This window comes from Felis catus, chromosome C1 (genome assembly GCF_018350175.1).
Source record: "Felis catus isolate Fca126 chromosome C1, F.catus_Fca126_mat1.0, whole genome shotgun sequence".
Taxonomy (NCBI): domain Eukaryota; kingdom Metazoa; phylum Chordata; class Mammalia; order Carnivora; family Felidae; genus Felis; species Felis catus.
In genome coordinates this window covers 5,278,819-5,306,793 of record NC_058375.1, presented here as the reverse complement: position 1 = coordinate 5,306,793, position 27,975 = coordinate 5,278,819, and the positions used below count along the sequence as shown (strand labels likewise).

Here is a 27,975-nt window from a genome sequence, read left to right as displayed (position 1 = left end):
CCTCTGAATGAAAACGTGGCCCGAGCAGAGGAGACACCCCAACACTCTCACGAGTCAGAACACACTTCCAAACGTCTGCTGGTGAGCAAATCACATGATCTGTGGGAACCGGCTGTAAAGACGTGGGGGGCGTTCTGACGGCCACCCCGGCCTCTGCGGGCTTACCTGGTCCGTGCTTACCTGGATGTCATCCATGGGCTGTGTGCACTCCTCGCTCTCTGCACTATCACGGTAGGGCCCCATGTCTGTATTCACCACCTCTCTGTTAGCCATCATCAGGACACTCATTGGTTCCCGTGGACGCACCTGTGAAGGTGCGGCATCCTTTCCTACACTGGTCCCCTTCGGATTTCCAGTCACCTGTACTGTAGACACACCAATGTAAAGATCTTTGGGACTCCACTTTACTACGGGCTGAGATCCAGAGGCTTGGAGTCGTGCAGTCTCTGGAACGGGAGGGGAGGTTTCCCGGACGCGGTCCCTCACTCCTTCACTGGGGCTGATTGTCTCAGGGACACACTGCTTAGAACTAGGGCTCTGCTTCCTGATATTTGGCTGTTCCAGACTCAGTGCAGTGGAGAGCAGTTTCTGCTGCCTTGCCTGGAAGGACTCAGGGTTCAATTTATGCTTTTTGGGAGCTGGATAATCTTTGTGGCTCTCACTGCTGTAGTAATTAGAGGGTTCAGAACGAGGTCTTCTCAGCTCTGAAAAGTACAGTAGAAAGGACAGTCAGGACAGGCGATAAAGTTAGGAACCCTAAAGAATTAACACTTTCTCTATTGCCTGAGAGACACAAAGTGCAAAGCGGGAACTCAAGATGCGTCCCTAACATTTAAATATTCCCCAGCAGCATATACTGTATTCAGTCAGTCCTCCAAAATCTGTGTTTCTTTCTTAAATGGACACAGATTTTTTTTTCTACTTTCTGCATTTATTTCTGGGAGGGGTAGGGGGGAAGCAGTAGGCATTCTTACAGCTAAAAGAAAAATCGGAAACATAAAAAAAAAACACCAAAAAACCCCCAAAACCAAACCCTTAAACGTATGTGAATATCCTGTGGACTTTTCTGAGGGTTGCTGCACGAAAGCAAATGGGAAATGTGCCAAGTTCCGAGATGTAATCATTTTGCATTTTTACCTGGATTGGTACTTGCAATGACGGTGACTCCTTTGGGTACTTCCGGTGAGTGGATGGCTTCACTGTGCCACTGGGTCATCCAGCTATCTGTATTGGGCTCTTCGCTCGGAGGACAGTGGATTCTGGGGTTCTGTCCGAGCTGAGCCTGCTCATCTCTCTGCAAGTGCTCCAGACACTCTGCTAATTTCACATGACCCCTCGACCTGGCGATCCCCAAAGGCAGCCTTCCTAGAGAGTCCGGAATGGAGATGGCCCGACGGTCCCACTTGTACAGCACAACAGCAGCCTCTAAGTGCCCGAGAGCACACGCCCACATCTAAAACAAGGAAAACAGCAAGCTTTCTCAGTACGAGTTAAAAAAACATCCTCCGCTTTTGCTATTCCCGCCAATGGACAAGTTGGTCCTTGCTGACGATCTCCGTGGGGCCGTAAGACCTTACCACATCCCCATGCCAGTTTAGAAAAACGGCTCAGGGATTAAATGAACCCATGCCTTACCAGAGGAGTACAGGAGAAGTGGTCCACATTCAAGGGGTCAACTTCCAGCTCCAAATCGATGCTATCTGCGTGCTTTGTGCTGTAAGGGATGGTACCAGAAATTACCGCACAATTAATCAACGTCCAAGAAATACTAGAATGTTATCAAACCCACAAAGATGAAACCAAAGTGGGCATCCAACATCCCTGATGTGAAGAAGATAGAGTCCCTAATTTCACAGGGCGGTTCGGATTATGAGCCCCGAGGAAAGCAGAGAGTGCAACGTCTCGCTTGCCATTTCTTGGGCAGAAGTTCGTGTAAGATTCCCTTGGGAACTGTCCTCCGAGAAAGCCCTTTGCTCACAGGCTGTCAAGCTCACTGAATGGCCAGATTCCTCTCCACCAGTGGAATCGCCCAAGAGGAAGGTGCGAGCTGACGGGCAAGGGTGCCCACCAGCCGTCCGCACCCCGGCCTTACCGCCATTTGATGAGGGTCTGGATGAGGGTGGCGTAGCCCTGGGCAGCAGCCAGGTGCAAGAGGGTCATTCCCCGGAAAGTCTTTGAGTGGATCAAGTGCTTGGACTTGGCCCAGCAGGCGCGGCTCATCATCTTCTCACACACGACAACCACACGGCTCTCGAAGCAGCTGCCCAGCGTCCCGGGGCCAGAGGCACACTAGGAGGAGGAAGTGTGTGTTACCACCGCGGACCCAGGGCCCTCCGCCAGTCAACCTTTTCATGTAGGAGAAACAAAATGCTTTACGATTAGCCGCTCAGAACAGGAAACACAAAACCGTGCACAAAGGGGCATCGTGAAACAGACTAGAATGCGCGAGGTTCAGCTCGGCGGCACGCATCCACGCGTGTGGCACAGGGTGACCTTCCGTAATGCTGAGAACACCGGAGTCCACTACAGCTGACACGCGGATTATGAACATCACGCTGATCCGTTTCGGGGAAAGCATACACCGCTAAAGAAGTGCCACTAGCCTCCAGCTGAAGTACACGTTGTGGACCGTAGACTACTAGGAGAGAAAAGCAGGGTGGCTGTCCCAATTCTTGCATCTGGGGACACACCCAGACCTCTGCCTCCCTGCTCCTCCCGAAGGAGAATTAAGTCACTTAGATGGGGATCTTTTCTCCCCCCCCGCAAAGAAGCACTTTAAAAAGTCTAGTGACGATCCCATCCTTTGGGGAAAGCTTTAGGGATCTTCAAACCTAAGTGATATTAATAACGATAGAGGCACACGGGGAAGAGAAATTCACTAATTTTAACTATGGCTTTCTTCTCTCGATTCAGTTGTAAGGCAAGAAACATAAAATCGAATGTAGTAACCTCAACAGTTTATCTGAGTCTCTGTGATGGCAGGTCTATGTTGAACATCCTCCCCAAATAAAGGATACTTCTAGCCTGATTCTTATTTCTGGTATTATTTAAAAAGTCTTTTTTTTCCAGCAACAAAGTCCACAAAATTCAATTACTATGGAAGTACTATTGTTCCTTCTTTTAAGTCTGAAAAAACACCTTGCAAAAATAAAAAGGTGGGTGACCGATACAATGTCATCCTCGCTAGAGCTGTCAAAACATCTTAAAGGTGGGTGATCCGAACGTGTGGAAGGACGACCTTGACTCGGAAAGGACAGGCAAGAGCTGCTCCTGACGCATCAGACAGACACATTCATGAGCACGTGAAAGTTACGGGTTAGTGAGCAGGGAGGGAAATTTTTTTGCATTCACCAAAAGAGCTGCATTTTTATCACGAAAGGTGGACCCAGATATGTATCGAGGCCACCTTAAATTGACAGAAGAGTCTTCAATAGCAGTTAACATGGGATCAGGTTGTAGTAGGCCAGTTACTGAATGGTTGAGCTGTAAAATGACACTATATTCCCTTCCCTTGACGCAGACTCTGTCTGGTGACAGAAGGTTTTCGTGGGAATCCCTGATTTGAGCCATGAGATACAACAAACAACGATTACTTCTTTTCTAAAATGTAGGAGTCTAGGTGAAAAAGAAGCCTGTTGTGGCCTTAATAATATTTTACTGTGCACCAAGTCTTCCCTTGGACTTCTGAAGGCAGGTAAGAAATAAGAACATTCGGAGAAGAAGGGGTTGTTTGGTGTTGGGGTGTGGTCCATAAAATGCTTCGGTTTCAAAATATTAAAATTTGGTATTAAAACATTATTAACACTTGATATTTACAAGGAACATAAAACTCAAACGTTTCACTTAAAAATGTAATTGTTCGCAGGAAATCATCATTAATCTTGAAGAAAGAGGGGAAAGTGCTTGGGGTTTGCAGGGAATAATAACTCAGTAGGAGAGAGAGAGAGGGGAATGCTATCCATCCTTTGAAAATGTGTCTCTAGGGTCTCCTGAAAAATAATTTCTGCCCAGGCCATTTCTCAAAATGAAACCCGTAAATAAAACTTATGTAAAGCCTTCAAGACTAATGGGACTCTAAAAAAATATTTAGTGACGTCCCTGCATTTGGCCAATTCTTCCTGGAATTTATGAGAAAGCAGATGTGAAACAGGATAGCAGGGCTAATGTTGTCCGACACCAAATAATTCCAGAAACAGCTTCTCTGGGAGCTTCTGATATTGATCTTCTTGACTTTATAAAAGGCTTTATGAATGGCCGAGTTTGATCATGCTTTATATTTATATTTAAAATAGATATGGAATCCACAATACAAAATAGAGTCCAACTGAACTCTGAGTCGCCACTGGGCCTGTTTTCTAAGTGGATGTCCTCGAGCCACACCGCCCGGCAGCAGCACTGAATTCTGGGATCGGCAGCAATGATTTAAGGCTCAGGGAGGTCAACAACCGAGAAGCCCCACCGTTCAAGGCTTCTGTTATTACACAGATTTCAAAATTTAGGGGCGCGGGATTATAAAGCACTCCCCGGGACTAATCCAGGAATGACACCAGCACCAGACAAGGGACTTGTGATCAATAAAGCACAGAGTGAAAGGTGATGGTCAGTGCACGCCCGTACCTGAGCCTGGCTTCCTCCGTTCCCGCTCCCGTTTCCCCCTCCGCTGCTGCCTCCTCCGCTCCCCTGTTTGTGCTGCTGGGACCCCGTCATCTCCGCCATCCTCCTCTCCATCTGCTCCAGACGTTCTAGGATGGACATCCTGAACTGGTTATCTAGGGCAGAACAGGTGATAGTGAGGTCGTGTTCCAGAAGAGCAGTTAACACGTGGCCTCGTCAAGCTGCAGGACCGGCGTCCGAAACACCAACATCAGCCTAACCAAACCACACAGGTCCATCCAGGCCACATTTCTCCAACCTGGCAGTGAATCTCACACCTCACCCAAGACCTGCGGCATCTACGGGAGCCCAAAGCTCTCAGCTAAAGGAACAGAAAATCCCTTTTTTGTCAAAGTCCTGGTTTCCGGTTCCTGGCACCCCATCTCTTTGCCAAATTCCCCAACGGAAGCCTTGGAGAGATCTGATAGGGAGGCCCCTAGAACAAATAAATGAAATGAATACGACTTAAATCAGTGGAAGAGAGGGAGATGTGTGTGTATAAAAGATACATGTACGTAAATATATATACTTTTTAGAGTAGTATCTGTTTTACCCAAATTAAAAAAAAAAAAAAGATTTCATCTGTTGATCACTTGCTGGCTGAGACCCTTACACATGTCCTTTAACGCGTCACAGTCTTTTCAGAGCCCAGCGCAACTAGGTGCTTCACCCCTAAGAAAAACATCAGGCCATCACCGTCGGAGCTAGGACTGTAACTCAGAGAGGCCTGTGATTCTGTACCACAGTACTGAGATTAGAATCTCTCTCTCCCTCCCCATTCACGCATTTATACCCACCTGTGTGCACACACGCAGACACACGATTTGGGCTACATGCAAACACGCGAGAAGGAGCTAAGACCATTATGAAAGTCATTAGCACCTAAATTTATTCAACAAATTTTAAATAATGCTGTGCCAGATAGTAGTAAACCGGTCAGAAAAAGGCCTCTTCCTGCTCTAGCAGGGGAAGCAAACAGGATAACGTGAAGAGGAACCATAGGGCGGGACTACAATTTATATGAGTTGGGAAAGGGGACACTTGAGTTTCACCAGAATAGAAGGAGCCAGGTCCGCAAGAATTGGAGTGAGTTACCAGCAAATGCAAAGGCCCCGAGGCAGGGCATTCAAGGAACCGAAGCCAGTGGCTGGACCACCACAGAGAGGAGAGCAGAAGGTGAAGTCGAAGAGGGGGGCCAGGACCAGACAGTATGTACTTAAGAACCCTGACAGAGGAAGTGTACAACTTTGAGCAAGACCTTAAGTGCCTCAGTTTCCTCACCTCTCAACTGGGGATGGTAACTGTACTTACCTGAAGGCTTGCCGTGAGGATGAAATGAATATTTGCCAATGCTCAGAACATGTAAGTTCCAGATACATGTGTTAGCCATCATCATCATCATCATCTTCGGGCAAATGAATTCTCTAGGAATTGACTGAGCATCTGTGACAACCTATTTGTCCCCCAAATTGTTAAAGGCGTAACCGTTTTCCAAAATACAACCATCCGAATCGTGAAAAGGAAGAATCCAGAAGTGTTCGGTCAGCGTGCCTGGCCGTCCTCACTATACAACCCGACGCCAGTGAATGATGCTTACTGATCCTACAAGAAATAAAACAGCGGGCGGGCTAACACTTACAGAGTGCCAGCCTCCGTTTCCATCACTCTACAAATATTAACCCATTTACTCTCTACAGTAATCGTGAGGTCGGTACTGTTCTTATCCTCTTTTCGCAGAGGGGAAAACTGAGGCGGCGGGGAGGGGGGCTCTCCGGCTCAGGGGCCTGGAGCTTAACCACTACATGACGCGAGTATGAGACCTTGTGGGAAGAGAAGATACACAGGAGTCACGTTCACCCCTGGGAAGAGAACATTTTCTTGCAGTAACAAGGCAGTAAATACGTGTTTCACAGGAAAATTTCCAGGACCGGGTGTCAACCTGGTTCCACTTTACTAAACCACAAAGCTAGAAGGGGAAGACTGCTTTTCAAAAAATCGTGACATTATTTTTTAATAAAGCTATTTCCAGGAACAACACTAAAGGAAAAATCCTTCCCCTTTAAAAGTGACAGACGTCTTTGTACCAAGTGTGCACTCACACACACACACACACACACACACACACACACACACACACAATCCACGAACACCAAGGCCCCTGCTGCTGAGCATCTCGGTGGCCCAGTCACCAAGAGGCAGGGACCCCAAGTGGGCACGGCATGCGCTTGCACAGTCGTTGCCATCCTGTGACCTTAACGGAAGACACGAGATGCCTTCAGGGGTGGGACTGAGTCCCTAACAGCCTGCCCTCTCCGTTAGAAGAGGGACACTTTGCAGAATGAGGGACTCTCTTATTTGGAGCCCTTCCAAATGAAGGGGATGAGGAATCTTCCCCTTCAATTAGCTGGACTCCAAGGAGAACAGCGCATTTTCCTTGGGGAGCTCGCATCAACTCTCCCTGCACATTCCCCGCCGTGCCGTCCATTCAACCACCTGCAGATCCTTCGGCGTCCCGCCGAAACGGGGGAAGCGTCTACAGCCGCCTCCTGACAGTTTCTTCTGCGAGCCCACATAACTTGCACCTGTTAAAGGCGTGTTCAGAATCCATTTCACTTGTTTCGAGCACTTGTTTGGAGCCTGGTGGCCAACAACAACCTGCCATGTCACGCAGAGGGGCAGAAGGGCACAGGGAGCAGCGCCCAGCTGTGGGCCGCCCTGGCGGGGTGCTCGCTCGGCCACCTGGCCCCATGGAGGCGGCTCCGTTGTGGTGGCCACAGTGCCACAGTGAGGTCAGCCTCTCGTGCCCGCCCGTCTCCTGCCCAGCACGGAGCCTGCAGAGACAGACCCTCCCTGAGGTCACGGAACACAGACCACGGCGTCTCCAGATCAAAACACTAACAGTCACCGTGACTCTGTGACTGCCACCAAGGTTCCTGTGTGCTTTTGTCCTGGGCTGTTCTCAGCGCCATCCCCATGCAGTTGGCTCGTTCACGTTATTAAGCTGCTCCAAGAAGCACTTGGTGAAGATACTCAGAAGCAATTATTTGCCTCTTAACAAAATTATATCATACATAATGGCATCTCTGAGCCTCTCAACTCCAAAGGGGGAAGGTAGTGATAATGAATAAGAAACAGCCTCGAATGGAAATGACTGATTGAGCCGGCAGCCCATAGAGCACAGACCTGATTGTACTGTGTTGACCGAGACGCAGAAGAGACCTTCTGATCACACTTCCTTTCCTCTGAGCACGGCCAGCGCCCAGCTCCATCCACAGAGCTTACCCGGTGGATGAAGTGATGGCCTTCGCGGGTCCATTACTGGCAAGTCAAAAGCAACGACTTTGTCCTTGCTTTGGTGTCACAGTTTTGGGGTGGTGTGGAAACCGTATCGTAAGATACTTGGCAAATGCAGAGCTATATGTATGGCCTGGAGTGTATATTATGATTGATCACAGCAGAAGGGGAATAGAATTACTTAGAGGCAAAAAAAAAAAAAAAAAAAAAAAAAAAAAAAAAAAAAAAAAAAAAGTTCTGATTACATTAGAGTAAAAAAGTAGATTTGGGATTCACTTACGCGCACGAACATTTACTGAGCACCTACCACGTACCAAGCACTGGGGGTGACGTGAACATTAGTGAACACATCCCTGCCCTCGTTTGTTGGCTAACGAGTAATTTCCGCAGTCTGAATAGACTGGATTTTTAAACGAACGTGTGGGAGGGAGGGGTGAGAAGAGAGAAAACAAAAAACGTGTAGCTCTAGCGGGCTGATGAAGCTGGCCTCAGCTCTCTCCCATGAAGTTTCGAACAAAGCCAGCAGTGACTCAGCTTTGAGGGATTCCAAGCCCCTCGTCCTTGGGACAGTTTGAGCGAAGCGACCCCACTAGTCCTCCGTGAGCCCAAGGCTGCGGGGACAGCACGCCAAGAGCACCTGTTTCCCGAGCACCGTGGACTCTGGGGGTCCCGGTGAGGAAAGCCGGCTGTTCCGCGAGCTCCCGCCTGGTCGGCCCCCCGGCTCTGAGTTCTTGTCTAGAAGTGTCAGGGCTCTGTCTGCCTCGCCCAGGGAACAAGCTGCTGCTTACACAGAAGGCTCTCCCACTCTTCCCCCTGCCCCTTGGAGAAGTGTGGACAAGTCACGTTACAACCCGTGGCTCTGAAGACTGGGGCAAGGCGAGGCCCGCACAGCAGCTCCCTCCTCCCCGGGGGGAGAAGCTCCGGGTGGTGCGGGCGTCCCCTCCGTGGGGGAGGGTGTGTGCGCTGCCCACGGTGCTGGTCCCTCGCTGTGGATGCCGCCCCATAGGAAGCTTCCGCCCATCCAGCGGTTCCCACACCCGAGGTGCCATCAGAATCCCCAGGAGGGCTTCTTCAAACAGAAGGGTGGGCCCTGTTCCCAGAGTCTGTTTTACTTCGAAGGCCGGGCTATGCGTCTAGCATGTTCCCAGGTGACGCTGAGGCTTCTGGTCCGGGGCCACCCTCGGGAGCCGCCGCTCTGAGCCCCCACCTCCTTCCTCGAGAAAGAGCCCTCCGTGCACCTGCGTGCCCGGCCACACGAGACATTAGCTCCTGCGAACGACGCCAGGCCTGGCCGCACGAGCTGTGTCGGCAACCCCGGGCCGCACGCTCCCTTCTCACACGCACAGCCGAGTCCGACCCGGCTGAACTTGAAAACTATTCAAAATCTGCCCACCTGCGCCGCTCTCTGCAACGCATCAGACACCACTTCGTCGCGCCTGTCGAATCTTACCTCCTCGCTGCTTTCTTCTTCTCCCGCTGACGAGCTGGGGTGTCTTCCCACGGGTCTGCCTCTGCGCCCTGCGGGTCTCTAAAGCGGCCCGTTTACCTGCACGGTTTCGGGGAACGAGGACTCTGCGGCGCCACGCAGGTCCTTCCCACGACATTCAAGACACACGCACACGCATGCCTGCGCCCCAGACAGGAAGTAAAGAGTTCCGATGGCTCTGCAGCGACAGTCTGGCTCGTGATTCATTCAGCCTCTTCACGAGCCAGTCCCGCACCCCTTTTAGCAGAAGCGGCATTTTTAGACCGGGCAGCTGTGACAGGCTGCAAGGAACACGGGACAGAGCCGAGAGCTGCAGGGTTAGTCCTGCGGCCGCGTGACTTTCAAATAATGACCACTCTGCACCTCAATTTTCTCTCGTGGAAAGAGGAGATATCACCATTCCTTTGTTCCTCGTGGGGATGGGATAAACTACTATAGGACATTTTTAAAAGTGGTAAGGCTTTCTTTACCCAGTTATACCAATGGGACCCCCCCTTTTTTTAAAAGGCATCTTAAAGATTTTTAAGTAACCTCCACACTCAACGTGGGACTTGAAATCATACCCCCAAGATCAAGAGTTGCATGCTCCACTGGCCAAGCCTGCCAGGAGCCCCTAAAAAATGCATTTTTGAAAATTTTGAATACTTTTAGATTTACAGACGAGTTGCAGTAGTAGGCCTCCCATAAACCCTTTGTCTGGTTTCCCTTAACACCGACATCTCATGGATCCACAGCGCACCCGTCAAAGCTCAGACACTCGCTGGTACGTCACGACTAACTCAGCTACAGACTTGAAACAGACTTGCCGTGACAGTTAACGCCCCTTTTCAGCTCTGGGATCCAGCTGCAGGCGCCACGCCACCTCTGGCTGTTCCACGCCCTTCCTCTCCTCGGGTGTGGCGATCTTCTCCATGGCCCTTATTTTCACAGCGTCCATGGTTTTGAGGAACACCGGACACGTGCTTTGTAGATGTCCCTCTTTTCAGGTAGTCTGATGTGTTTTCTACTGATCGGACGGGAGTCATGAATTTTCAGGAAGAATATCACAGAGGCAAGGGCTCATCATATGACACGGGTAGTATCTGACGTCCTGCTGATGCGGACCCTGATCTTTGGGGAAGGTAGGGTCTGCCAGGTTTGCTCTGATAAAGTCACAATTCTTCTGTTTCCATACTCTATTGTTTGGAAGTACATCAGTGAGTCCAGCCCACTCTCAAGGAAAAGGGAATAAAGCTCTACCTTTATGTGGGAGTATCCACATACATTATTTGGAGTGCTCCTATAAAGAAGATCTGTCTTTCTGAGTTTGTTTGTATCCATATAAGCCATTTATTTATATCCACAAACACTTTACACTTTGGTCACAATCCAATACTAGGTTAGCTTATTGCTCAAACTGTCCCGGCTTTGGCCGCTGGGAGATCTTTCAGGCTGGCTTCTGTGTCCCTCTGACATACCCCCAGCCTCTTCCTTTCTTTTTCGAGTACTTCCTTACTTTCTGGCATTATAAGATGCCCGGACTCCTCTTTTATTGTCCCTGTCCCAGCCCTAGGATCAGCAATCTCTCTAAGGAGCCCTGGTTTCTTTTATTGGAGGATGGTATTTAGAGGCCAAGGTCTGGCTGCTGGGTGTGCTCGCTGCTCCTGGGGCGTCTCACCGCTGCTAGGCCCTCCCAGCGGAAAGAGCAAGGAAACACACGTAAGTACAACCCACGTATGCACACACATCTACAATTGTTCTGAATCTATCTATCATACGCTGGAATAAAATAAATGTGAGTCCATACGGACATCCCTACCTCTAACGGAGCACTGTGGTGCCCATTCTAGCCTTCTGGGGGGTACTTTAAACGTAGGTAGGATAACTAGGGGTTACTTAGATATAATAAACCCGTGTATTAAATACTGAAATCTTTACCGATGTATTAAACTAAAAAAAAGAAACCTGTAGGCCTGATTTCTGCAACTCAAAAATACAGGTTCAGAACCTATCACAGTAGTTTATTCAACGACTGCTGTTACACTTCAGTTCTTAGAGCTTCCCAACAATATTACAAAACATACAGAAAAAACACTCATAATCCCAGAACAGCTCTGCGTATTACAAAGGTCAAGATGAAGGAACATTTCCAGCCAGTCACTGGCCCGAGGGTCACTGAATGGTTTGCTGAGGCTTCATATCCCCCTTTCCTATGCTGGGTTCACCGTGTCCCAGCCTCCCCTTAGGGGCGGTTAAGCGATGTGTCACACGGCACAGCAGCAGTCACGGGTCATCTTTTCATCTTTCTTTGACAGGGATTCCCAACCCTCAAAGGGACCCGTTTTAAAATGTCCCAAATTAATATTTCCCTGAGAATGAAACGTTCCGAAACAATACCGAAATTTTAAAGACAGAGAAACTTTGATGAAGTCAGACTTCCCACAGTGTGTTCTAAGTTTAGAAAGTTTGGCACTTGCTTCTGTAAAAGTGGAGGATCCCAAGTATTTGAGGATCTGATGTAAGAAAGCGTCTACTTCAGGAAAGCAGCTACTGGCCAGACTTCCCAGGCTCTTAGCACTCAGCTGTACCTACTGTTTCCTCTAGATGACCTCTCTGTAAGTCTTGGAAGCTAACAATTTTCTGGGCCGCATTGAGCAATACACCCTAGGGCAAGTTTCTGACATGATGTCGATAATCTAGTTTTAAAAACTTAAATCCCGCCCCTTCGGCCTACAAAATACGATTGGAGATCTTTGGCATGGCAAAGAATACTCTACCGACTGTCTCGGGTTACTTTTCAGGGACTCTCTCATCACTCACTCTTCTTCAGTCCACCGTGAGTTTGACCTTTGGACCTTTGGGCATGCCGACTTCTTCCCGTGTCCACCTGGTGAGTTGTCTGTTCTTCAGAGTGTGGCTTACACATCACTTCAGTATTATTACTGAACATCCACAGTGGGCCGTTGCAAATGTATTGTTTCTAGTCCTCAAAAAAAAAAAAAATGAAAGAAATCTTTTCCTCTTCATTCTACAGACGAAGAAGCTGAAGCTCGGCCATGTGTTGCTTGCCCAAGGTCATGCTGCTTGTAAGTATCAGGGCAGGGATTTGAACATAGGCAGGACTCCAGATCCATGCTCTTTCCACTGTGCCCGGTGAACCTTTCTCTCTTGCCCTGGGTCCTAATGGTACTTAGCAAACAAATGCCGAGTTGTTTTCCTGGATGGGCCATTTCTACCAGAGGGAGCTTTCTGAAAGCAGGGAGCTTGCTTGGATCCCTGGCACCAGATATAGAGTGGGTGCTCCGTCAGTGGAAAAGAATTGTTATTTTCTAACGCAAGCTTCTTCTGGAAGCTGACTTACTGACGACGTCATCCAAACTCTGGGGCAAGGGCTCTGAGCCACCTCTGTCAGCCCCAGTGGACTCCAGGTGGCTGTGGACCCATCAGTAGTCTACCACTTGGTCCGGTGGACAGACTGGTCAGAATGATCACAACCCAACGGAACTGACTTGAACGCACGCGAGAAAGTTCTAGGAGTCTCCTTGGCTGGCTGCCGCTTCCTTTCGGCTCAGGTGAGGAAGTGACGTCACTGCAGTGTGTTGGTGCGAGACTCTGGCAGAAGAGCTGAGACACAGCTGACTTCTTTACAGACACAAACTGGGATTTCATAGCAACGTCACTCGTTATCCACTGAGCTTCACGTTAAAAATACAGACCCTCCCCCCCTTCTTTCATATGTGCCTACCTTCCCCTGGCCAAATGGGATCTCGGGGACACAAAGGGCTGGGCGCGCATCTTGTGGAAGCAGTGCCTGTAGTTTGTTACAAAAGCGCTTCCCAAGTTTGTCAGGTTGGGTTGTTGTATAAACAGGACATTTTTAGCGTCTTAAAAAAAAACCAAAACACTTTCTAGAACAGCCTCGTGAGGTATGCGTGGACCTGAACACCTGAAAGTCAGCTAACAAATAATACCTGCAAACACGAGAACCTATTGCCACAATTGCTCGATCGGAGTCACCCAGGGCCTTGTTGCCAGAGTAGAAGAGAAAGTTTTGCCTTGGCAGGTAAATGAATGAAGGAGCAATCATCAAATACCACCTGCTATTTTAAAACGCGTTATTTGTAGCTCAAGTGCACATGTGCCCTCCTGTTGCTATTTGGATTGGGAACGAGAGACTGTCTCTCATTCCATTTGCAGCTCTTGGCCACGCTGGCAGGAGAAGCTCATGAAGCGAAAGGAGGTATGACTTGAACTATTTCTGTAGGGACTGCTGCTTAGGAAGTCTCCTAAATTTTTCAGGAAGCTCGGAAAGGCAGGGAAAATGAAGTCACTTAATTCCTTCCCAGAATAAATGGGGCCACCAGAGCACATTAAGCTGTCCTCTCCAGCAAGCCATTTAAGATGTCCAAGTGCAGAGGGAAGGGTAAGGGCCGGACAGAGATAAGGCACAGGCTGTACCACTCTGATTTTCCAAAGCAATGGCTAAATTTAGCCTTAGGGGAAAAAAAAAAACCACCACCCTGCGTACTCCACTTTTTGAAAACTCCCCAACTCTATATGCCAAGACAAAGGGAAATTAGCAATTCTTCTTAAGACTTTCTTCATTTGCACTGACTTTGGACTCGTCGTTCCTCTCCACGGTCTGTGTTTCACGCTATTCGGTCGTGGAAGCGCCAAGGAAAATGGTTTAGGATGCTGCTAAAACAACAGCGATTAGGAAACGGAATGTTACAAGGGGGGCGGGCATAGCAAACCCACCATGATTTCTCCCTTGAACTCTTTCAATGCCAGAGCTTGAGGCGCAGGAGGGCAGAGATGTCAAACCTATTCTCCAAGGACGCTAAGGCTGAGCGGAATCCCCTAAGAGCTCAGCGATATCACAGCATGCGGGAAGCACGCAAGAGCACCCCAAATCATGCAGGAGCCGACTGTGTGGTCACTAAAGCAGCAAACCCAGCTGGAGTTCGACGTAGCAAAATTGTAGCTGATTAGTGCCAGAGCAAAGAAAATCAGGACCCCTGACACAGATTCTATACCTACCTTCACAGCCTCCGAAAGAGAAGAACATTTTAGGCTCGCGGACTTCAAAAAGCCACAAATCTGGAGGACACCGCCTCAACAGTTTCAGCACACAGTGGAAAGAAGAAATCTCGCAAGCACAGACGGAGATGTTCTAAAGTAGTAAGAGGAGAGTGGATGGAGACCTGGGGAGCATATCACCACCAAGACTAAGGAGGTTTTTAAAGAAAAAGTGCCGTAATGAGACTCGGGGACAAGCGACAACGTCCCTCACCTGGACGCGAAAAAGGTGCGACAGTGGAATGGCATTTAAGTGCACACGGGAAAATGGGAAATGACAACCCTAACACCTAAGGACTGACAGCGCAGAAAATGCACAGGAAGCGTCAGGAGGCAAGAATACTTTAATTAGCCACCAGCAGGTTGATCTGTGGTGCTCGGCTTTAGCGACAAAAACTCCCCAACACCTAAAATCCTTTGGGAAGAGCTACGGAACAGCAGAGTCGTTCGCAAAGCTCTACTCGCCAAGGCTCCACTATGGCACTGGTCTGCTACGGTTCTGCAGAGGTAACAGCGAACAAGAAAACTCAAGACGTTGTGGCGGCCGCCGGGGACACAAAAACCAGTAAGGTGTGAGCCTCTACCTCCAGAAGCTCAGTCGGATAGAAAAGTAAGGAGAAATCGTGTGAGCTCTATGAAGCTACACTCGTTCTGTTCACTGCGATACTCCCGAGGCCTAGCGGGATGGCCGGCACACAGGAGGTTCTCAACGTGGATTTACTGAATAAGTGACTTAATTTCATCTGTTCGAAATATGGAATGTCAGTTTTTTTTTTTCAACGTTTTTATTTATTTTTGGGACAGAGAGAGACAGAGCATGAACGGGGGAGGGGCAGAGAGAGAGGGAGACACAGCATCGGAAACAGGCTCCAGGCTCCGAGCCATCAGCCCAGAGCCCGACGCGGGGCTCGAGCTCACGGACCGCGAGATCGTGACCTGGCTGAAGTCGGACGCTTCACCGACTGCGCCACCCAGGCGCCCCTGGAATGTCAGTTTTAAGAAGGACAAGGCGAAGGGCAGCATGCAGAGCGAAATATGTTTCCATTAGTCATTTCTATGATGCACTTTTCTCCAGCCAAGTTATTGAAAGTGGTCCTTTCCCTTCTCACGGGGCTACCTTTTACCTAATCAATCCCATCAAATGTATCAGGGACCAGGCAATCGAAAACAGGCAAAATATCTAATTGAGACCGGTATACAGCAATAACTCTGACATCTGGCAGTTTTCACCTCAGAAGTAGCATCCCAGAACGAGGTCAGGTGGAGACATTGTTGGCGGCGGGGGTGGGATGCGGGGCGGGGGAGGGGGGAGAAGGGGGAAAGGAGGGGAATTGAAAACTCCATAAAAAAGAAAACTTTGGGGGGGGGGCACCTGGCTGGCTCAGTTGGTAGAGCATGTAACTCTTGATCTTGGGATCATGAGTTCGAGCCCCACACTGGGGGTGTAGAGATGACTTAAAAAAAATTAAAATCCTAAAAAAAAAAAAAAGAAAGAAAGAAAGAAAAATTTTGCTAGTAAGATGTGCTACCTGGTACCTAGAGAAAAGAAGAAACAATCCTGGCTGTTTCTAGCTAATACTACTAATCATAATAAATGTTATTTGCCCTGAGTTCCTGGTGGTTTTCAATATCTGAAAAGCCATGAATTTGGGATTCTAGCTGGAAGAGTCCTTCTCGGTTTCCAACTCCTCCATACATTATTTAGACGCCTGCTGCTGGCGATGCTTTGCTCTCAGAACTGCAGGAATGCCATCTGCACAGACGTTCCCAACTGTCTTGCCTACTCGTGAGCGTTCAAGCCCAAGATGTTCCAAACATACGTATTTTCTTGTAAACACTGGATTCTCCATAGAGACTTCAGTTCTAGAACTTGAAAGTTTATTAACTCCGATAACACTTTTTCATAATGCCGTGAGATTTTGTAAAAATCTGGAACAAATACAGGTGAAGACATCCTTTCCAGATTACTAGACGGAAATGTATATATTTTAAAGGAAATGTATTTATTTTATGCATATATTTTAAGTATGTATGTATTTTAAAATTTAAAGGAAATGTATATATTTTAAAGGAAATAGCTGTATTACTTTAAAATACTGGACGCATTACAAAGTAGGTCTTGATAGACAAAATGATTTAAGAATACTGTTTTGCAATTTATCATAGGCCTGACAATAGAGAATAAAACATTTTAAAAAATTCAAGTTACAATATTTTAAACATCTTATTCAGAAATAAAAGTATTTCTCTGAGGGAGGAAACCTAAGGGTTGGAAAAATTTTAACCAGTAAGCTCCTCTTTGGAAGTGTCACGATCCCTGCAGGGTCGTCTGGCTACACGTCCCACGAGGATGTGCCACGGTCTGCTCTCCCGTGTCTGTATTATGCCGCTCACTCGTGACGTTTTGAGTTTGGGAGGTGGTAACCTGTGCGCTACACCTCCTGTTAAGACTCTACCCCTGGACCAGAGGAACGTTCAAATTTCTGCAAATTCCCAATCACTGAGGCCTAAATGAATGTATTATTGAGGCCAGTATCCAAACACCCCTTGGATTAGGTGGGAAGGCTAACGAGGTATGGTGCTTTCCACGAAATGGGGATGCAACATGATTTCACAGAGCTGAGGGCGTTGCCTTGCCCGACTGTCCTCACGGAAGCCCCAAAGCAGGCTTCTTCAATCACCCCACTCAGAGCATAGTTGGTCAAAAGATTCAGGGAGCAGTTAAATAATGGAAGAAAGGTTAATAACCAACTCGAAGGACAGCAGGTGCTAAACATGGGGAGCATCCCTCACAAACCCCTAACACATCCCTACAATCTCCTGGTCTCCCCTCTTATTTTCCCGATCTCCCTTCCGTCTCAATCCATTCCTCCTCAACGTCTTTATTTCCTCCCCTGTTCTCCCCTAACTGCTATCAATCCTGGATCCAGGTATGCCTGTTTGAGGTGGCTGACAAAAATACTTACGATTAATAACAGATTAAGACCAAGGTTCACAAAAAGTAAAACTCACACAAAGCTATTGTACAGAAAACACATATGAGATTCTCCAAAATGCTTAATTGTGAGTCCAAAATTTGGCTGAACGCGACAAATGAAACAAGACAGGAGGCAGTTTCGAGATCCCCATCAGTCGTTTTGGATAGCAGGTGATGGGACGGACTTCAACATCCTTGTAATAAAGTCAACTGGGTTTGACAGGATTGTTTGTTGCCATTTAGTATTAACAGACACCAAAACACTATTTCACAGAAGCACTTCTGCAAAGATCCAATGTGGTCTGACTGCACAGCTCTCTGATGATTTAAGTCAAGGGGAAATTCCATCAACTATTCCATGCATGTCTCTTACTTACTGCTCACTCTTCCCTGAACAGTATTTTATGATCCTGATTTTTACATCTAAAAGTAGGTGAGTTGATGGTTTTCAATTTCCTGAAGGAAAAGCTTTCTGCATTTATTTGGTTTTTAGTAGTTTATCATTAAGGAGCTCTAAACGGATTTCTCTTCTACAGGTCAGTGGCTCTTAAAAAAAAAAAAACAAAAAAAACCTTTTTACTCTAATGAAATAATACGTCGTCTCGTTTGGGAATAATCCAGAGTGTAACGATAAGGCTGTGCTCTGCAAAAGTAATTTCTTTCCACAATTCCCGTTGGAAAGGGAGTAGCTGCCGCTGTTTAAACCTACTTGACAATAAGCCTAATAATTGCCTAGTCAGCCGCCTGCTTACCAGTCGACACCCTCGGCGTCCCTGAGCCATCTCTGAGTGCCCACCGTGCCTGCTGAGTAACGTCCCTAGGCTGACACGAAATGTACAGAAGCTGGACCTCCCTTGTTAGAAAAGAACCCGAAACAATGGTTCCTACCCTTCTTGTTCACGGGCTCTCAGTGATGAAAGCTACAAACCCTTTCCTAGAAAAGTACACGTGCACAAAAGTGTACATTCAGTATCAGGGGACTCCCAGACCCACGGGGCGGGGGCGTGGGTTCCAGGCTCAGGACGGTGCTGTGGGGATGGTCCACTGAAGCGTTTCCCAAACTGCGTGCTGTGGAACATTTTCTCACGAGAGGTCACTCAGGAGACCACGGCGACAAAATGCCGTGTCGGGATGTTTTGGGATTCCTGGGTTAAACACAACTAAATACATGTGCATTTCGCTAATGTAGGACTTTTTCTGAACCCTAACATGCTTACAGGAGCTAGAAATTGCTGGCGGAGAGCCAGTAGGCATGCTTCCTAAACGTATCTGAACCTTCCGGCATGGGGCGAGGAGAGCTTGTTATAAGCATTTCCTGTAACTCATGTTCCCACAGAAGAGGTTAGGGACTGACACTAGTCCTAAAGAGCACCCCGATACAGTCGGTCCCTGGTGAGGAAGTCCCTGGACCACACTCTTCATCTTCCTTCTTCACTCACCAGGCAGGGCACAGGCGCCACGCCAACCGGCCACGGACCTGGATAAAGGTATGTGGGTCAAGGGTGAGCGTCACCCAGGAACTGGTCTGATGGTTCCTCTGACGGTTCGTTCTGTCACACACAACCACCTCCCCAACCCACGCCGTCCGTCCCTCCCGCTGTTCCAGCCTTCAAGATACCTCAGAAGGGCTTCTCTCAACTCTCTCTTCTCTTTGTGCCATTTGAGAGTAAAAATAAGATTTCAATTACAATTGATAATAAGAATAACGTTAGGGTTATGTTATCAAGAAACTTAAATTTCTTTCTTCCAAAAAGTTGGAGACCTAGTCTTTGTAATTTCAGAGGACCATTCTGAGTTCTACCCTATGAATTAAGAATCTTCATTGGGGCGCCTTAGTGGCTGAGTCAGCTGCGCGGCCGACTTCGGCTCAGGTCATGATCTCGCAGTCTGTGGGTTCGAGCCCCGCGTCGGGCTCTGTGCTGGCAGCTTGGAGCCTGGAGCCTGCTTCAGATTCTGTGTCTCCCTCCCTCTCGCTCCTTCCCTGCTTGCTCTCTGTCTCTTTCTCAAATAATAAATATTTAAAAAAAATTAAGAATCTTCACCAAAGGGGAGCCTGGGTGGCTCAGTCGGTTAAGCATCGATTCTTGATTTCGGCTCAGGTCATGATCTCACGGTTTGTGAGTTCAAGCCCTATGTCAGGCTCTGTGCTGACAGAGTGGAGCCTGCTTGGGATTCCCTCTCTCCCTCTCTCTCTGACCCCTCCCTGTTCACACGCTCTCTCAAAATACGTACATAAACTTGAAAAATTAAGAAAAAAAACTTCGCAAAAAAGTTCTATTTACTGAAGTTATTTTACATGTATATTTGAGTGACATCATTTAATATGAAAATATCAAGTTCACTCATCTATTTTGGAACATGTAAGTGTAGGCTATGTATTATGTAAATTATACAGTTCAGTGTTTTACAGTATATAATGTGATACATACATGCACGTGTATTATTTTAATATTTTTCTCCTATAAATGCTGAGTATCTATCATGGGTTCAAAAGGTTTCCCTTCTCAGGCAAGCCTGGGAACATACTTACCATTTGTTGTACTGTTTATCCGGGAAATATTATTCAATTGACTTGTAAGTTTTTAGAACACCATCAGTTTCAGGCTGGGCACTTCCTATTTTTTTACACTATTAGATAAAACATCTTTCACACACACACACACACACACACACACACACACACACACACGCCAGGGGATGGATTCTGGCTGGAGTAGAATGAATGGTTTCTTTCATTAGAAAAAACAAAAGGATATTTAAATGAATTCTTTGTGGATTAATCCAAACCACAGTGTATTGTATATTAAGGACTTGAATCACATTTTCTGAAAATGGTCCTAGGAACTGTTAGTCAGCACCTAATAAAAGGTGAGGGTTCTGGTGTCTTCTCCTTTAAGATGAGACCATGAGGATAAAATCACGGACTCCGCCTGATGACGAGTTTCTGTGGTTTCAGGATGAATGGTGCTTTCTTTAGGAACGTGACCAACAAGGCTGAACATCAGAAAGCCCCGGCTTCCTCCTAGATGCCTGGCTAGCCTCCCTTGTTTCTCCTTTGGGAGATGCTCCTGTCCTCTGCAGAGTTCAGGTGGTGCTGACCCCAATGCTTGTTCCCAGGGAGGGAGAATCAGGCCTTGCTAACGAGAGTACAGCCTCCTCTTATTCCGGTGATTGGACACATGAGTCCAGCTGAGCCGAGAACAGAACATTTCCTGGAACAACTGACAGAGATGCGCTGTTTTCCCAGATACATTTGCTAAATTGGCAAAATATAAACCTGGAGCTTTGAGGAGCCCATCCCACTACCCTGTGGCAATGAGAGTCAAATCAACACAGAAGAGAGTAGAGTCAACAGAGGGGGAGATGGGTCCCTGATGATATCACTTGAGCATCTGGAACCAGTTGTACCTGAAGATAACTCCAAAACCAGATCTCATAAAAGTCAATCAATTCCCTTTTATACTTTAGCCCGTCTGAGCTGGAGTTCTGTTACTTGCAGCTAACAGAGGACTGTAAGGTGACTCTACTAATTGAAATGTGGATCCTTTCACTAAATGAATACTGGGAAAGTCTGCTCCCATTTACAAACAAAAAATAGTCAAATATTAATCACCTGGACCTCAGTAGTGCAAAAGTATCATTGGAATCTCTCTGTAAAACATGGGGAAAGTTGTGATGGAAATAAGCTGTCATGCTTATTTGAAACATTTCGATTACCTGAAGAAAGCAGAAAAAGACAATTCTGCACTCCGGTCTCGCTGGAGACCATCTGCCGTTGAATTCTGTACCCACGGCGGTTATCTGCGCTCGCGCAGCCCTAGGTTACTGCCAAGTCAACTGTTGTAACAGACACATCCCGTGGAAGAGAATTGCTGTAGAACACTAAGATTTAAAGAGAACTCAGGAATTCTCTGGTCCAGGGGCTTTCAGTAGTTTTTGACTGTGTCCCAGAGAAAGAATCAGAGCCCAGTACACACACACACACACACACACACACACACCCATACACGCATGTGTGCATGTGCCCCTGAAACAAAAACTTCCCAAATCCCGTACCAGGTACTCTGATTTTAAAAAGTGAGGATGCTGACCACTACATTGATTTCCTGAATCACTCCTCATAGGTTTAGAAAACAGGTAAGGCCCTGATGCAGAGATCCAAGGTGACTTCCCTGAGATTTCTCACTTACTGAGTGGCAGAGCTGGAAAAAACAAAACAAAACAAAACACCCTGGTACTCATCCTACTGTATTATATTAAAGCAAACAGCTGTTACCGATACCCATTCCTAGATGGCAAGCTTCTGGCCGATCGTAAGAAAGCCGGAAAGATGGTGCAGGTGTCAGACCTAGCTATTCTACACGGGTACAGGCCAGGACTCTCCAAGACCCCTTACATGAAAACCCCAATCCCCTAGGGACTTTGAACGGCTCTGCACGGGAGATCCTGTAGCACCTGTGTCCAAATGACTAGCAGACAAGACTAAACTGGTGTGAGAAGCAGGGTGACAGTCAGGTTTGCTCTCGGCCTGAGGAAACACACCCTCATCACACCCCCCCTGCCGTATCCAATAAGTCACACTACACGTGTCAGCTTGTCAGCGGGCAGTGGTTACGAAACTCCAGCTCCCAGGCTTCGTTATGCTAGGTGGAGCAGGGAAGGGACGAGTTGACGTGCCTCCCTGCCCCCACAAGGAGCCGATAATCTAGGCTGGGAGGTGAGGGAAAAGGCGTCTGATGAGATAAGACTTGAGTTAGGCTCAGAGAATTTAGAATATTGAGTTGTTGTCAGGGCACACGGGAAGGCTGGCTAAGAGAGTGGGACCAGATTCGGAGGCTGGTCAATGGCAGGCAGGAGAAAGGGGACAGATATGGAGAGGCTAGTTAGTCCTGGCAGCTGATGAATGTTAATTTAATGTATTTGGAAGAACTTAGGTTATTTCCCATTACTTTCAATATTACAAAAATGTTACAGAAGTTTAGCATCACTAGCTTAACTCCTATGAACATTTACTCTGATTAAATTCCTTCCATACTTTACCTTCTTCAAAGTAACAATAATGTTATAATTTGCTTAACAGTTGACATACAACTGGTACTTTAAAACAATGTGTTCACTGATCGATCTTCCTATACGTCATACGTCTAAAGCTATGTTCTACGTTCGGTGCTTGACAAGACAATGTAAAATTAAACGACTTATAGGAACCATGGTATTTTCAAAAGTAAAACGTGTTAGCACACGAAAGGCGCTTTCCTGAAATAAAGCATCAAGGAAAATCATATAGGCGTTGTTAACGCACTCACTCCCAATGGTTTAAAAAAAAAAAAGGGCAAAGACACTATTTACAAAGTATGGTGCCATGGTTATAACAAGCCTCTGTGCTACACTGCTTGGGGCGGGGGTGGGGGGGGGAGCGTAACTATTTCCTGACGGTAAAGGCATCTCCTTGCCTGCCTGCTGTGCGTTAACCCCTGCCCAGACAGTGTCAGAAAAGCAAAGGAAGATCATCATTTGACTTTGACTTCAGGGCAATCCACGCAGGATGGGGACAAGACTGTCTGTGATGGTCTTCACGATCATGAGCTATCTCCAATCTTCATGCTATTAGGTGCTGACACCCACAGCAGGCTCCCCGGCACTTGTTAAATGTGACTAATAGGGACACGCGGCCTTCAATGTCATTCAGTGCATCCCGTCTGGGCTTCTCCCGTCACCACAGAAAAGTCTTGGTGGGCTGTCAGATCTTACATGGAATTTAAGAAAATCCATGTCAGGTGTGAGAAAGACAAAGTGAGCCCTACATCATGTCTGTGCTTGCCAGAAAGCCCAGAATGCACTTTACGGCCTGCCTCCAGAAAGTACATGAGATTTGATGCAATGAATGTTACTAACCTCATTAGAACCCCCATTTCACATTTCGCTTTCCTGAAGCCTCGCTTTCTTTTTGCCTCATCCTTCTTTATTTCATCCATCTTTATCTTGCTTCACTGTGTAATATAGACAGCCATACCTTGGAGGTATTGTGGGTCTGGTGCTAGACCATCACAATAAAGTGAATATCGCCATCAAACGAGTCAGATAAACTCAATGCACATAGAAATTATTTTCGCACTATAGTCTATTAAGTGTGCAATAGCATTACACATATAGTCTAAAAAAACTATATACCTTAATTAAAAATCGCTGCTAAAAAATGGTAACCATCAGTTAAGCGTTCAGCCAGTCATAATCACTGATCACAGGTCACCATTAACAAATAGAATAATGATAAAAAAAAAAGTTTTAATTGCAAGAATTACCAAAACGTGACAGAGACATGAAGGGACCAAATGCTGTTGGGAAAATGGTGCTGACGACTCCCTCCTTCCTGAGCAGGGTGGCCGCAAACCTTCACTTCGTAAAACGTGCCTGATCAGTGATGTGTAACACAGAGCAGCACAACAGAGCGAGGTATGCCTGCGTCTCTGTAAGCTCCCTTAAATCACTTAAAAGAAAAAAAAAAAACAGGTGAGGTTTACACAAACTGCATCACATGTTGGCAAAGCGATATATAACTGAAATAAGTTCCCAAATCGTGGGCTTATATACCGCGACAGGATACCGTGGTTGGTATTTAACAATGAAAACTTGGCACCACTAAAGAGAGTCTTTTTGAAAAGATCGATGGTATACAAATATTAAGCCACTGGAAGCCAGAGAAAGCAATGCCCTTTAAATGTGAGAAGACATGACAGATACACAATGAACAGTTGGAAGAGGGGCGGGAAATAAGAATAAAGGACTTCCAGAAACCACCGCACCAGCTAGAGCACTGTGCCAAGTTTAACAAAATGGTCTTTACTGACCTTTCTGGGTGATTCCTAAAGTTGTGTTTTAAATAAATGTACTAACCACTCTGCCTTAAACGTTTAAAAACGGCGGCCTACAAGCACACTTCTGCAGCTTCAGAAGTTCCCAACAGCAATGATTAAGACAGCAGCAAAATTATGATGGTGCCCAGAGTTAACTCTAGATCCCCCAAAGGCACATTCCCTGCACTGCCAGATGAGGGCTTTGAGAGAGCACCCGAACGTTAGCCATCACAATGGGCTTCACATCTTTCACTGGGGTGGAGGGCGGGGGGAGGTGCTCAACGTCAACGGATTCTTTAACATCACTATCTGACACGAAGTAAAAAAAAATCCTCAGTTCCACCTGCTCTCTACGCCTATGCTCTCTAGAACAGTCCAACATGAGTACACGGCAGCAGCGACAGCTGCTAATATGGACAAGATGGCCCAGCAGAGTCCTAGAGAAAACAACCATGTATCTATGTGTGTGCCTGGCAGAAGCAGAAAAGTTGATTTAAACAACTCTTTAAATAGTACACTGTTGTTATTCACCACTGCATTAAATACTGTGTTTCCACTTTGATTGTTTGCAAGGGAATTAGTAATTAATCAGGATGACTGAACAGAGGCCCCTTAGATATTCACACCAGTGCTCCTTCCCTTTTTCACTCCTCGGCTAAATTTATTTGGGAAACACATATCCTGTAAATAAGTGTTATTTTCTAGAACATTAAACATTATTACTCCCTAAATCTATACAAGGAAAAGAATACACATAAGCTTATTTGCTACTGTCTAGTGTTGGTCTTAAAATAATATTTTCCCATAAACACACACCATGAAAAATGCTACCGCTTAATGTATTTCTATCACGTTCCCAGGCAGTAGTTTCTCCATACAACACAGTTCCTCTAGGAAAACTCTGCAAAATTCCTTCATGCAGAAAGAAAAAAGAACTCCTTTACACACAGGGAGCCACCTGACCACATATGACAAAATTTGGGGGGGAGCACAATTTTAAAATTTCAGGGTTTGGCTTCACTGGTGAAAGAAACAGAAGGCACACAACCAAACAAATACGTGAGGCTCTTCTGTGATATTTAAGAGCACTTCTCACGTTCACTCAATCTGCTTTGCTAATTAGACACTTCAGGTTAATCAGCAGAAATCACACCAAGCAATAGTGGACAAAATATAAAATAGACTAAAATTGTCATCATTCCCTGGTGAACGAGTTGATTTAAGAAGACGCTTTGCAAGAGCACTGCAGTTTCGGAAATTTGTTTTGATGCCTACAGAGACCTATGGAGATTGAAAAAGTCTCAACATTTGAATGCCATCACAGCCACCTCTTAAAGTTGTGCACTACCTAAATCAAATCACGAGAGATCCTCTAAGTGCAAGAAGGCCACACGGGGTCTGTATTCCAGCCCATCTGAGAGTGGCTGGTGGAAGCAAGGGTCACTGTGCCTCTCCTGTCCTGGTCTGCAGGTTAAGCCAAACTCGCGAGTTCTTCCAAACCTCTTAGTCTCTGAACTCAACCAACTTTCCCCGCCGGTTCTACGCACAGATTAATAAGACGTTCATTCACTCCATTGGCTTGCTTAGGAAAGGCAGCCTCCAACCGCCTAGTCCCGCAGAGGCGCCTGGGGCTGAGCTCGGTGCTGTCCCGGCCCCTTTCCCAGCGCCCCGCGGAGGGGGCACACGTCCCGACCCTTCTCTCCTCTCCCCGCGAAAGGGGGTCCTTTCCGGATCTTCTCTTCCCACGGAGGGGACACCAGTCTTGGGCCCTCTCCCTCCCCCCTCCCCCCCTCCCCCCCCCCCCCGCAGAAACGGAACCTATCCCGTCCCCTTTCCCCGCCTCTCTCCCTGCCGAGGGGGCACCTGCCCCAACTCTCCCCGCCGAGGGGTACCAGTGCCCCACAGTCCCCGCCAAGGAGCACCTGTTCTCCGCCTTCTCCCCGCGCCCCGCTGAGTGGGCACCTGTCTCCCCCTCCTCCCCGCCGAGGGGCAGAGCACCTGTCCCCGCTACTCGCAGAGGGGGCACCTGCCCTCCCCCGCCGCCAAGGGGCACCTGTCCCCCGCCCTCTCCCCGCCGAGGGGCACCTGTCTGCCCCCCCCCCTCAACTTCCCGCCGAGGGGCCCCTATCCCCCGCCCTCTCCCCGCGCCCAGCCGCGGGAGAGGGCTCTGGATCCGAAAAGCCCGCCGCCGAGCTGCGCCTCGCAGACAAAAACCAGTCGGCGGCCCCGTGGGCGCCCGCGCGGCTCGCGCCCCGCCGCCCCCGCCCGCCGCGGCCACTCCCCGCACGCGCGCCCCCAGACCGCCACTCACCCAAACACTCCACTCCCTCGCGCACACACGCGTGTCCTCACACCCGCTCCCGCCCTCGCTGCCTCGCATCGACACGCGCGCGCTCGGCCTCGCTCCTCACGTTCCCCCACACCCCCACGCGCCCCAGGAACACGCGTGATCTCACGCCCACTCCCCAACCCACCTCCTCACGGACACGCTCGCTCCCACGCCGGCCCCGCGCACTCACGCGTCCAAACACGCCCGGTCCCCTCGCGCTCTCCATCCCCACGAGCGCTTCCTCCCCACTCGCTCCGCAGACGCGCGTGTTCGCACACCCGCTCCATCAACACGCGCCGCTCACGCTCGGCCAAACACCCCCGCCCTCGCACCCGCGCCGTAAACACACGCGGGACCCACGCACACTCACGCGCCAAAACACTGCCCGCTCGCGTGAGCTCGCGCGCCCCTCGCGCTCCCTCCCCCTCCGCCGCCGCGCCTGTCCTCGCACCCGCTGCCCGCACACGCCCCGCGCCCCCTCACGCGAACACGCGCGCCCCCCACGCCCCGGCCGCCGCGCGCGCCCGCCCCCGGCCCCGCCCCCGCGCGCCCCCGCCGCCCCGCGCGCCCCCGCCGGCCGCCGCCCTCGCCCCGCACGCGCCCGGCCGACTCTCCCCTCGGCCGCACGCACACTCACTCGGACTTGGAGAGCACGGCCACCGCTCGGTCGCGCTGGCGCCGAGCCGCCTCTGCGTTCCTCCTCCTCTCCCGCGCGGCCCCGCCCGGCCCGGCCCCGACAGCCCAGCCCGGCCCCGACCCGCTCAGCTCCACACGCCGCAGCTGGAACGACTCGGGCTCCGGGTACCGCTGTCTCCCCGCCACAGCCCGAGTGCGCCGCCCGGGCCAATGGCGGGGCGCGGCGGTGAGCTCACCGGCCGCGGCCCCGCCCTCCAGGCCGCGCGCGCCAATCGGAGGGCGCCACGTCACCCGGAGCCGGGCAGAGGCAGGTGTGGGGCGCGGAGCCGCTCGGCGCGGGGACTGCGCCGGAACTGCGCCGGAGCCGCGCGGCGCCGCGCTGGACGGCGGGCGGCCGGGCCCGGAGGGTGCGGGCGGAGCGCGGCCCCGCGGCCCCGGGCGCCCGCACTCGGGGTCCTGGCGGGCCACGGCCCCTCGCGACGCCGCCGCCTGCCCCGCGCCCTGAGTCGGGGAGGTCCGCTAGGGGGTGGGCCGCGGTCCCCTCGAAGGCAGGGACGGCCCCGAGCCCGACGGCCGCGCCCGCTCCCCCGGGCCCACGGCCCCGAGAGGCTTCCTCCGGGACCCGCGCGGCGGGGGCGATCGGGCCGCGCTTGCAAGGCCCGGCGGAGCCGCCGCGCGGCCGGCCCGC

The 27,975-nt window shown here is 49.2% G+C and overlaps 1 protein-coding gene and 1 long non-coding RNA gene across 9 annotated transcripts in view; both read right to left on the bottom strand.

Annotated features, from left to right (window-relative positions):
* Positions 1–27,975, bottom strand: part of CAMTA1 (calmodulin binding transcription activator 1) — an 850,500-nt gene that overhangs the window by 26,638 nt on the left and 795,887 nt on the right. For 6 of the 8 annotated variants that reach the window (XM_045035030.1, XM_045035028.1, XM_045035029.1 and 3 more), the window contains exons 13-17: positions 4,618–4,769; positions 2,093–2,289; positions 1,636–1,714; positions 1,138–1,453; positions 181–704 (exon numbers count right to left, since the gene is read on the bottom strand). In XM_045035030.1, coding sequence (XP_044890965.1) covers positions 181–704; positions 1,138–1,453; positions 1,636–1,714; positions 2,093–2,289; positions 4,618–4,769 — 1,268 coding nt within the window. The remainder of the gene's footprint in view (positions 1–180; positions 705–1,137; positions 1,454–1,635; positions 1,715–2,092; positions 2,290–4,617; positions 4,770–27,975) is intronic. The other 2 variants (XM_045035034.1, XM_045035035.1) reach the window with 1 other exon arrangement.
* LOC123379455 lies at positions 20,230–26,092 on the bottom strand. Its single transcript, XR_006583875.1, has 2 exons — positions 21,186–26,092; positions 20,230–20,689 (listed from the first exon to the last, which is right to left on the bottom strand). It is a non-coding gene; the product is annotated as an uncharacterized LOC123379455 (long non-coding RNA).